Source organism: Habropoda laboriosa, unplaced genomic scaffold (assembly GCF_001263275.1).
Source record: "Habropoda laboriosa isolate 0110345459 unplaced genomic scaffold, ASM126327v1 scaffold804, whole genome shotgun sequence".
Classification (NCBI taxonomy): Eukaryota; Metazoa; Arthropoda; class Insecta; order Hymenoptera; family Apidae; genus Habropoda; species Habropoda laboriosa.
Window position 1 is genome coordinate 313,456 of NW_017100896.1, and position 12,258 is coordinate 325,713.

At 31.1% G+C, this 12,258-nt stretch overlaps 3 protein-coding genes across 4 annotated transcripts in view; 2 read left to right on the top strand and 1 right to left on the bottom strand.

The window, feature by feature from the left end:
- Positions 1 to 1,547, top strand: part of LOC108577511 — a 2,972-nt gene extending 1,425 nt beyond the window's left edge. For both annotated transcript variants that reach the window (XM_017940673.1, XM_017940672.1), the window contains 4 exons: positions 823 to 864; positions 1,038 to 1,105; positions 1,162 to 1,365; positions 1,446 to 1,547. In XM_017940673.1, coding sequence (XP_017796162.1) covers positions 823 to 864; positions 1,038 to 1,105; positions 1,162 to 1,365; positions 1,446 to 1,529 — 398 coding nt within the window. In that variant the 3' untranslated portion in view covers positions 1,530 to 1,547. The remainder of the gene's footprint in view (positions 1 to 822; positions 865 to 1,037; positions 1,106 to 1,161; positions 1,366 to 1,445) is intronic.
- Positions 1,548 to 1,955: 408 nt separating this feature from the next.
- Positions 1,956 to 3,728, bottom strand: LOC108577492 (protein CNPPD1). The gene is made up of 5 exons (XM_017940651.1): positions 3,635 to 3,728; positions 3,472 to 3,568; positions 2,977 to 3,182; positions 2,761 to 2,889; positions 1,956 to 2,672 (listed from the first exon to the last, which is right to left on the bottom strand). Exons 1-5 carry the CDS (start codon positions 3,677 to 3,679, stop codon positions 1,956 to 1,958), a joined length of 1,194 nt encoding a protein of 397 aa, XP_017796140.1. The 5' UTR covers positions 3,680 to 3,728.
- A 639-nt stretch (positions 3,729 to 4,367) lies between these two features.
- On the top strand, positions 4,368 to 7,039 carry LOC108577512 (actin-binding protein IPP-like). The gene is made up of 7 exons (XM_017940674.1): positions 4,368 to 4,516; positions 4,756 to 5,284; positions 5,390 to 5,555; positions 5,641 to 5,987; positions 6,081 to 6,427; positions 6,518 to 6,738; positions 6,803 to 7,039. The coding sequence occupies exons 1-7, from the start codon at positions 4,447 to 4,449 to the stop codon at positions 7,037 to 7,039; spliced, it is 1,917 nt and encodes a 638-aa protein (XP_017796163.1). The 5' UTR covers positions 4,368 to 4,446.
- The last annotated feature ends 5,219 nt before the right edge of the window (positions 7,040 to 12,258 follow it).

Genomic DNA, 12,258 nt, shown 5'->3' on the forward strand with positions numbered 1-12,258 from the left:
TGATAAATTTATAATTCATAAAAATAATTTAATAAAATGACACTAATAATTCACACAATTTCATTAAGTAATTTTAAAAAATTTATGGTTTAAGATATTGAGCACTTTGAAAATGCCATATTTTTTACGAGAACCTTATACTGAGTTTCCTCCATTAATTCAACAATGAACACAATGAATGCAGCAAGATACCCATATAAAAATAAATTGAAGCTTTAGGTAACTAATTTTAGAGATTTTCATTGTATAAAACAGATTGTTCAAATACCCATACAATTTAATTTTCATTTTTTTCTAATATGTGTGTATTTCACATTTTTGCTTGGCTTAACTATGCTCTTTTCATATTGTAGAATGTAGTACTGTAGATATTATATAGAATACTTATATACCTAGTACATATAACCCTATTTAGTAAACTTTGATGTAAGTATTTTTTAGATAGAAAAAACATGTACTTTTATTTGAATAAAGTTTTGTTTTTGAAGATCTTGTGTATTTGACTAAGTGATTAATTATCCTATAGATTTTATTTAATTTTTTGTTGTCATCAACTTCAGCACATATTTATATTTATGCAAAAATGTAACTATTTAATGTTAATAATTAAAATGTCCATTTACAAAGTTATTATTTAAAATTGTGTTAATCTGTAGCATTTATAAAGAAATGTATGCATAAATTTTAATCAGTTTATGTTTTGTAAGTAACTTGAACACATTTTTTTATAGTTATTTAGTAATTACATACTTACTTATTAATTAGATGTTACATAGCGTTATAAAAGGATACACATTTATATTCTTTTTTTTCCCATTGCAGCAGAAACTATTCCAGAACCATCAACAAAAGATCTAGTGTCAGGTATGAAGTTTAGATATTATTAATGCAACAAAATGTAATAAAAAGTATATAAATATACATTTGAATATTTATTAAAATAACTCAAATATAAAAAATTATACTAGTTTTTGAGCTTAAGTTGCAAAAAAATATTAACCAGTATTCTAGTATAATAATAGGTAATATTCTTGCAGTTGCGATTTTTAACGCAATTCCGTTCATCGGCTTTGGTTTTCTTGACAACTGCATCATGATTGTCGCTGTACGTATTATAAATTTGTACAATTTATGTTCCAACTTGTAATGCATTTATTTCAGGGAGACCAAATTGAATCACTATTGAATACAAAATTTGTAATATCAACTATGACGGCTGCGGCTTTAGGCAATACAATATCTGATATTATCGGAATCGGATCTGTACATTATGTAGAACGGTTTGCTCAAGCAGTTGGATTTAAAGCACCAAAACTTAATCCTGCGCAATTAAATCTACGTAGGACCAAAAGAGCCGCTAACTTGGTATGACATGTCACTTGTATGTTGCATTAAATTGTTACATTAATAATTTACGACTAAGAAAACAATTTATAATAATTCAGGGACGAGTTCTTGGAGTTACAACTGGATGTTTTCTCGGAATGATACCTATTTATATTATGCCTCTCTTTCATCATATTGGTTGAAATTATAAATATTAATGTTGAAAATATTATGTTTTCATCGCGATATTTACTCTTCACAGTAAATGAATGTACAATAGAAAATAACTATTTACTTATAATATTCACGTGACCAGAAATTTTACAACTATTTGCAATATTAATTTATGACAATCATAGTATTGTATAATATTATGTAATCTATGTAAGATGAATGTATTTAATGTATACATATGTATAAAGTAATTGTAAATGTGTTGTCACGATTGTTTAAATAGCAACAGTAATAAATGTTACGTTTTATGTCGTACATTTTATGATTGTTCCTTATATTATTAAAATTTAAGAATGTCTATAAAACTCTAAGGATTGTTACAGTTCTAAAAAAAATAATACCTCTTTAGATGTATCATGTTCTTTATTCAAAAAATTACTTTGTTAGTATAGAAGTTACGCATTTACTGTTAATTTTGTAACGTAATTTGCGTAATATTTCCAATCATGCAAAAGAATTCTCAAATCTATGCCCAAAATTTGTTTCCAGTTCATACTTATTAAAAATTCATCTGAAGTAGTAGTATCAAGTAACAATTTAGTTGTTATTAATGCATCCGCATGTTCAATTTCATCGTTCGCCAAATGCAATTTTTTCGATTCTAAATTTGAATGTTCCTGTACCCAGATCATCATTGAATTTAACCACCATTTCCAACTGACGTCTGTAATTTCATTTCTTTTAATATTCTCACTATTCTCCTGAGATTGATTGCAATTTAAAGAAGATGATATAAAGTCCGTTGTTAAAATATTTTCTGGTAGAATCTCAATAGGTGATGATGCTACATCTATTACTGGATTCAAATCTGTTTGCATAATATCTGTGCAATTTGCTGTTTGTCTTGGACTAAATATTGTTCCTGGAAGGTAGCTTGTAATTAAGGCAGATCCAAAAAGTGTGACTACTCCTGCAGTATATGTTGCCAAACAGATAGATGATATGTTTACCACAGCATGTGCTACTGCTAATAATTGCATTGAATTCATTAGACAGCTTAGTTCTGTATATGAATACCAACCTCTCTTTTGTGCTTCTTTATAAGCTACATCTTTTTCTAATTTTTGCAGTCTTTCCCAAAAGTCTTGATTATGAACAAAGACTGTCCAATCCTAAGTAATTTATAAAATTTCATACCAATAAAATGTATCTCAAAATTTATTACAAAATAGCATGTAGTAACATATTTTATTTACTCACAATAGCTTTGAGAAAATCTTTTTCTAATTGATTTATTTGTGAAACAGCCAGATCACCTGAATGTGCCCATTCAGTATTAAAAACTTCATCTTCTTCTCCTTCATCATTTAAAAATTTACTAGCCACCATCTATAAAATGGAAAATACATGCTTTAAGCAACAATATTCGACAGAAAATAATGTACTTTTATACAATGAATGAGATTAATATAATACCAAGGAAACAAGGAATAACTCAGAAGGTGCTACTCTTTGAATATATTCTGGATTACAATCTTTCAACCTTTCCAAATACAACAATGCCAAAACAAGGGAACAAGGTGAAACACATGCATTTCTAGAAATTCTGCTAGCCTCTTCCACATCTAATCTTTCAAGTGTATGACCACTCTTTACTTCAGTGAATAGTTCTGCTGCCAATTCTAAGAATAAATTTTAATTATATAATAATTAATGCCAGAAAGTATTTAATTAATGAATTACACAACATTACGAAAGCACAACAATTTTTAAACAATAATGTGATAACAATTGGCAACATATATATTATATGAAAATATAAATTATTTTCAATTCCAATAATTCTTTAGGGCTGTTATATTCGTTTAATAGGAGCATAAAATTATATAATTCTTATAATTTCTCCTTCATAATTTAATTAATCATGTGTATATAACTACGCAAATATTGAGTATTGTTGATAATACTAACCAGTAACAGGTAAACTAAGACAATCGGTCATGGGTAATTTTGAATAGTAAAGAGATTTTGATATACGATTTAAAAACTCATCGTGATTGCCCATGCTCTGTAAATAAAAATAAGCATAAGAAACTCTTGTTTCTTTTAAAAATATGGTAAAGAATCACGTTACCTTAAGTTTTGATGGGGTTTTTCGTTTCTTCGAAATATTTGTCATGTTAGAATTTTAATAAAAGTAGAACAGTTTCTTCATACAAAATGTACTCGAAAAACAAAAGTAATAATTAATTTTGAAAAATCTAAGAATATTATATTTTGAAACAGTGGTATATAAAGCCTAATTTTGAGAAGAACGAGACGATTTATATTTCCTATTCATAATGAATGGGGCTAAAGGTAGAACATCATTCGTACCACTACAAGCAATTAATCGGATGACCTGAAAAGTATTAAAGTATTTATTCATCAAAGCAAGTATATTTAAAATTATTTTGTGTGATAAGGAAATTAAATGAAATGGAAAGAGTTATATTTTTATTTTGACTATATGTATACGACAACTGTATATTATTTTATTGTTGGTATAACTGCAAGGCAATGAACTCATAATTCAATTACCAAAATCGAACGAGTAGAATGAGTGAATAGCAAGTTTTAATTTTAATATATAGAAATAAGAAAAGAAATCAGTGATATTTTTCTGTTACGAGTGAAATACATAGTTTTATTATTTACTGAGATTCAATAACGTGTACTGTCTCTGTTGATATTTGTAAATTGTTTTGTAGATGTGGTATGAGTATATGTATATATACTTATTAGTAATTCTCTTGTAGCTACTTTCATACACTAAATAGGTTATTTGACATATGTCAGATTTCTTATTACCGAATTAGTGACTAATTGGTTGAATCAAGAAAGGGATGAACCGAGTGGAAAGTGGTATCAAACAATAACAACTCATGTGAAAATGTGGTGGTAGTGATGCGTTTAAAGGGGAAAAATAATACAAAATCATTTCAAAGCGTCTATAAGGTGCTCTCGCGTATATGTCGTAAGTATTCAATACTTAATTTTTTAATTAATTAAATCATCCTATCAATTAGGTTTTCTTGAAGTAACATAATTATTACACAAATGTAATCAGCAAAATATACGTTATATAAAATCTAGTTTCTATTGTGACATATATGTATATTTTTCTTTTTAAGTTAAATTGTTTTTAATAGTTTTAATTTTTAATATGATTTAAAATTCGAATGTGTATGGTGAAGGAGATAATTTTTTCATCAGGAACTGCAGATAAAGGACAACTTGATGGTTTCATGGCGGATGGTGCAGTGCCGCCAATAAAGAATGGCCATAACTGTAATAATATGGGTTTCGCAACACAACCAGTAAAACAAACTTCTGATGCCTCTAATACTGTATATGCAGTAGGGCAATATGCCCCAAAAGTTTTAAGGAATTTGAATGCCCAAAGATTAAAGAATCAATTTAGTGATGTTGGTCTGGTTGCCGGTGGTAGTGTTATTAGAGCACACAGATCAGTTTTGGCAGCAGGAAGTGCATATTTTAATGCTATGTTCACTGGTGGTTTGGTTGAAGAACAACAGGAGTTAGTAGAAATTCATTCAGTATCAGCTAATATTCTTTCCCTCTTGGTGGATTTCATTTACACTGGGAATGTTGATATTACCCAGGACAATGTTCAAGAATTATTTGCAGCTGCTGATATGTTAGAATTAGATGAAGTAGTGTTTGGTTGCATTACCTATTTAAAACAGCAACTTCATTATTCAAATGCCCTTGGGATTTATAGGTGAGATCAATAAAACTGAAGCAAAATATGATATAAATTGGATGTTTAATAAATATAACCAGAATATTATACAGTATCATTGTTTAAAATAATTGTATTAAATAGATTTGCAGAAGCACATAACAGATTAGATCTTTTGGAGACTGCCCTACGCTTTATACAAGTCAATTTTCCTCAAGTATCTCAAGAGGAAGAATTTTTGGATCTGCCAAAAGAACATCTTGTTCATTTTCTCAGTAGTGATTATATTCATATTGATACTGAATTCCAGGTTTGTACTTTTACATATGTCTTGAAAGTGTATCAGTGTTTTATATTTGATCCATTGTAAACATTTTTAAATTTTATTGTATCAGGTCTTCCAAGCGGCATATAATTGGATTGTTCATGATATACCAACAAGAAGATGTTATGTATTTGAAATATTAAGTCATATACGTTTACGGCTGTGTTCATTAGCGAGATTGGAGCGAATTATTTTGGAATGTAAAGATGCAAGTCTCATTGTTGCATTAAGATCTATACAAAAAGATTTAGTATCAAATAAAGGATGTCTTGTGCCTCTTCACGCACAACCTAGACTTTGCGCTAAAAAGAATATTTTAGTTATCGGCGGATCAAGACGTGAACATTCAGCAGACAGTTGGAGTAGAACTGCTGAAAGTACTTATGAAACAATCGAAAAATATGATATATTTACAGGGTACATTTCCTTATTTGTATTACTTAATATTAATTTGTAAATTAAGCATTGTACATATCAAATATTAAATAATTGTAACAATTATCTTTGTAGTGAATGGAGTGAAGCAGCACCAATAGGTATAGGACGAATACTACCAGGAGTAGCACTACTAGATGGCAAAGTGTATGCTGTTGGTGGAGAACTTGAATCATGCATTATTGCAAATGGTGAATGTTATGATCCATGTGATAATGTATGGACGTCGATTGCTTGTATGGAGGAACCTAGGTGTGAATTTGGACTTTGTGCCTTGGATAATAACTTATATGCATTCGGTGGTTGGGTAGGTGAAGATATTGGTGGATCAATAGAAATATATGATCCAATAACCAATTCTTGGACACTTGATGGGCAACTTCCTGAACCTCGATTTAGTATGGGAGTAGTTGCTTATGAAGGTAAATAAATTTAATTAAATGATAAGGCTTTGAAATTTAATTGGGTTATATATAAAGGATGGGAAACATTGAAGTCAATATGTTATTTAGGATTAATATACGTAGTCGGTGGTTGTACGCATAATAGTAGACATCGCCAGGATATGATGAGTTATAATCCAGTAACAAAAGAATGGTCTCATTTAGCTCGAATGCTCACACCGCGTTCACAAATGGGAATCACTATTCTCGATGGATACCTTTACGTTGTCGGTGGTACTAATAAAAATCAAGAAGTTTTAACATCCGTTGAAAGATATTCTTTTGAAAAGGTGATTTACTCTCTAATTCATTACAACTTTGTTTGGACTTTTTATTAATTTTTTTATATTTCAGAATAAATGGAGTACTGTTGCGCCTATGAATATAGGTAGATCATATCCTGCAGTTGCGGCTGCCGATAGCCGACTTTATGTTATAGGAGGTGATCAGTCTCAGGAAATCAATTTTTACCGAACACAGATCACAATTTCTACTGTTGAATGTTACGATCCTCATTCAAACAAATGGCATGAATGTGCTTCGCTGCCGACAAGTAGAGGTGAAGCAGCGGCAATTGTTGCACCTTTTTGATTGAAATTTCCTTTCAACATTGATAAATTTATATGATATGTTGAACATATTTTATATCACTTTCCTTTTAAATTTTATCATGCTATTCGAGCATCTATTTAAAAATTTCTTAAACGTAAACACGATATCAAATGAGAAACATATGTTTATTGACTATCTTATTTTATGCCGTATATACAAACATGATCAAACATACATAATCTAGAATGTATTTTTTTATAGATCACAATTTTAACAGTACCGTCGAAAGCATTTTTCTTTTCTATTGAGCATAAGATGCAACAGGATTTGAAAACAAAAGAGAAATGTTCCATTATAAGAGTAGTACAGTGCTATTTTCTGTACCCTCGATATTAAATTACGTATACTGATTTTCAAGAAAAGTTTATTATATGTATTTACCAATGAAAGTAGCTGAAACTGACTTCCATATATTTTAAAACTTTCTTAGTATAAAAAATTTTATTAGTTATAGAAGTGACTGACAGCCTTCTCATTCTATAGTCATTTACCAAAGTTATTGAGAATAAAAAATACGATATTTTACTGTAAATTTTATCACACTACAACGAGAGGTAAACGGAAAGCATATTTCCATGTAATATGCGTGAAATGAAATGTCCTTAATGCAAAAGAATGAAAATGAGATACATTTAGTTTTCATTGAGAATTGTATATTACAGTTACGCGTGTTTGTGATATTTATCGATTTTTTTTCCTTAAATTAATATTTCTCGCAATAATCGTGTACGTATACTTCGTTACTTATTAATTTTCCCGGTGTAAGGAGTAACAAATACTTAATGCTACGATGATATTATCTCTTTATATTAATTTTTTTAAAACTGTGTAAAGATATTTTATAAATTATGAAATCACGTTTTATAGAATCACATATAATATTTGTAAGTTAAGCAATCATATCTTATGTTAATAAGTTTTATAGACGAATTTTATTATAATTAAGTTCGTGTTTAAAAGTATGACTGGTGCTACGTTGAAATTAAAATCGAAAACACCTTTTTTATATGTCATAAAATTCATAAGACAAGTTCGTGTTTGAAATTCTAAAATCTTGGATGATATAAAAGATACAAACAAATGAGAAGTATGTTTTGAAAAACTGATAAGAGGTTGCTTGCCATACAACATAACTACAAAAATGTCTAGCAAAGCTAGTGTCCCAGGCTAGGGCTCTTGGGTCTACTATGCCTAATATTAATACTACTCTAAACATAACACTTAAGTACTCTCGCACATTAATCTTACAAATATTGTTAGCGAGTGCAACATTTTTCCGCAATATAAGTAAATCTCGCATTTCTCTCTTTTAACTAACGAGTCCTATATCATCTAGTTTATTTATAGAGTATACACTATGTACAGCCCTCATAACTGTGTCTGTTTTAAGGCATCCAGCCCAGTTCCATCTTTTCTCAATTTCGGGCCATATTATCGCACCATCCTCAATCACTGAGATTAATGACAAGCACCTCACACTCCTGATATGTGGATACAGCAAAAGGTAACTCAAAACTTTGGACCTTGTCACTTCTACACACGTCTTATTGTTCAAATTCCAATTTGCTGTACCAACCTTAAGGGTAAGCCTTATTTTTGATAATACATCACTTATTGACCTTGTGGGCAGCTACCATTTCTTTCTCTCGCTTCCAATCAGGGTGAAACCATAATTGTGGTTGCAAACCTCCACTTCTTCAAATTTTCTGCATAGCTTAACACTGGAACAAGTGCCACTCCTAATTCTTTTCTTTTGCAGAGAAATCACCTTGTCTATATATTTCTCAATGGCTCGCGCCCACGGTTCTGATGTCATGATGTCATCTCCGCCGCGACTAGGGCTGTGTTGCCAAGCGATGTTAGTAATTCTCCGCTGCCACGTTGGCCTGCTCTTAGCCAGACATCGCCGTCGTCGTTTAACGTGATAGGGCAAGCCATTTCTCTTGAACAATTCATTATCACTGGCCTTAATCTTGGAAGGTAGAAAGAGGCGAGGAAATCTGCTTCAATCATACGCTCCTCCAATGTCACGGTGCCATCCCAACCGCTATAGTCGAGGCATAACAGCGACTGGATCATGCACGTCTTCTTTTCTTTCAATCAATTCAACTCCAATGTCGCTGTCTTCGTTCCATCCTTGATTTATTTCTCGTTTACTATTTATAGAATTAGCGTCAGCTTCGCAGCACCCAACGCCCAATCTGGGTAAACCACCAACTCGCACAGTCAGGTGCCTTCTCTAGGAATTCAATCAAAGTGTGTCCTTCATCTAACGCCCCTGTACTTCCCTGCCTGTTGATACTGTTCATCACTTCATCTTTCGTCAGCAATTCGCACTTACCTTTTATGTTTTTTTTTTTCCATAGGCACTTGTCAACATCTGTAAAGCCTCGTATATTTTACTGATTGCACCGGCGTTCATAGTCCCCGAGTTGACATCCAGTCGTTTTTCGATAGAGGTTTGCTTCCATTTATCTGTCGTTTGTGTGTGGCAAAAGGTCGCGTTCAAATCGTTCAAACCCAAAACCTTTCTTTCGAATTCACTAGTAAGTCCATTTCGTAAATTCTTGTATACTCCAGTTTTCCTTTCTTTTGCTAGAGTACCGTATCCGTGAACATTATTAAAACTACAAAACACATTCGGAAGCCATCGCTGTTTCTTAGATCTTAATCAATAACTTTCCCAAAGATCTTTAACTTCTCATTCCACTTAGGATCCCAGGTTTCCGTTAGCGAACCAACTGATGTTCACAGTTACCCCCGGCGGTTTATTGCCCGGTCTTATATTTATCTGCAATATTTGTCCTACTTGACCTGGCAAAAACCAATCCGTCCTTTTTTCCGTCCGCCAACCTCGCCTATCATCTACCTTCAATTTATCAGAATATTCGCGGCACAACAAATACCACTCCGGGCTGTTGTGCGACGTGGTACCTAGTTTGATTGCTTTGATTTGCTTAAATTTGTTAGTGAGATATTGTGCACCACTTGCACAACGCCGTGCCACAATCCATTCATTTTGACACACACATTTTCCCGCCGGTGTTTATTTTGCTTATCAAAGCTAACGAAGCTTCTAAAATTAGCAAGTCTATGTTTACAATGTAGGTCCTTAATGTTTCCTCTGTCTAGTGTGGTTGGGTCTGTGGCCATGATGACATTCACGTTACTTCGATCTCCTTGCCTAAGTTCTCCAACAAGTACTCGGTGTCCTCTCTCAAATAGGCTCGAGCAAACGTAATTCTTAGGGGCTTTGTCGCGCATCGCTATGGAGAAATATTCAGCGAATCCACCATAGTCCGAGCAAGGGTCTAATATGTTTTTGGCTTCCTCGGAAAATTGTATGCTAAGGGAGGCCCGCTGGGACCGCAGATGGCTGAACGGGGAGGGGGGTAGCCATCATTGCACGCGGTCCCCGCGACGAGGGCAGCTATGGGGGTTTTAGTGGGTAAGAATCCCACACTGGGGATTCCCCCCAGGAGAAGCGGGGTGTCTATGCAAGATTTCCCCCATGTAAAAAAAGAAAAAGAAAAAACATTGCTTGCCACATTATATATATATTGCTCTGAAAAATTCATGGACATTAATAATAAGTACTTAGCTTGAAAATAATTTTTACAAAGTGTACATATTGTATCAATGTGATTCTATAATTAGGTCTTTACGTTTTCATCATTGTAACATGTTTCATTATACCAATTGATAAGTCGACGTACTCCTTATACCAAAGTATTCATTTAACAAATGGTTTATATAAAGAAAAAGGATATTATTACTAAATATTATTAATATAACAATAATCTCTATCACATGTTATTTTGGGTTCTTTTTTATATAAGTGTTTATTTTTTTTTTTTAAGTGTGTCGTCGCTTAAGCGAACGTAAAATATTACACGCTTTGCAAAAAAGTGCTTTTAAATAACGATATTCGTTAAAAATTGTTCAAAATTGATTAGAATGAAATTATTAAAGCGTGTCATAAATTAGTTACATATTTCTTGTTATGTTTAAGTATAATCTTTTAATTATCTTTAATATCTTACAAAAAAAATGAAGTATTTTAAGAAAAATTTAGTCGAGTTACATCATCATATTTATAAATGATATGTTTCTTATAGTAATAATTTACGGATATATATGTATACGTTATCAAAAGTGCTATTAGGTAAATGGCCTTTGCATATAATTAAAATATGTTAACAATATAAAGAGCTTAACTTTTAAATTTCGCTTAGTTTTCGATTTGAAAGTATGTACAATAGCAACACGTATCACACGTTTATCAGGACCGAAACTAAAGGAATTGTATTGAATTCATAGTCGAGAAATGTCACGAATACAGTGATATATATGCGTGTATATATTTGCGCATACATGCTTTATGCCAATTTAAAAATCTAATTGGAGATACAGACATTTCACACGCAATTTTTATACAAAAAATATTACAATAAATGTTCATAAAAAGAGGAATATTATGTAAAACAAACACGACTGTATTCTCCAATGATACTTAAAAAGTGTAATGTGCATACACATATGCTCGGTATGTGGACGTTTTACACAATATACGCTATAATATATTGAACTGTCACAAGAATTAAAAATAAATATTTAAACATACATTGCCATTAGATTTATTTTAGTTATTTAACAAATTAAGTTTCAAAAATAAATTATTGAAAAAAATAATCAGTGTTTTGATTGTAATGTTGCTTTCATGAAGAATACAGTTCATTTTGTTTTATTTTTTCATAAACATACAATTATCGATTTTTCTAACATTGTAAATCAAGAAAATATATTTTATGTGAAACTAAAATAATTATATTTCTGTGTTACTAATATACAATAAAATTTAAGGGAGCAATTAAAATATTGAAGTGAATGCTTCGAAATAAATTCAATATCGTTTATAACACGAAAAATTTTATTTGTATAAGGACTGAGACACACTTCCTTTTAAGCAAGTCTATAATTAGAATCAATTTTTAATTAAAAAAAAATTTATGTATAACTTATTTAAACAAGTCCAAGAAATAAATACTTTCAAAGTTCACGGTAATGTCTATATCTTACGCGTCACGTAACATATAACTATTTTAGCTGATTTATAAACAATAATAAGCGAATCATACTAATTTTTACGAAGATTATATAAATGTATGGTACACATCTTTTACATATTCTTAAAATCA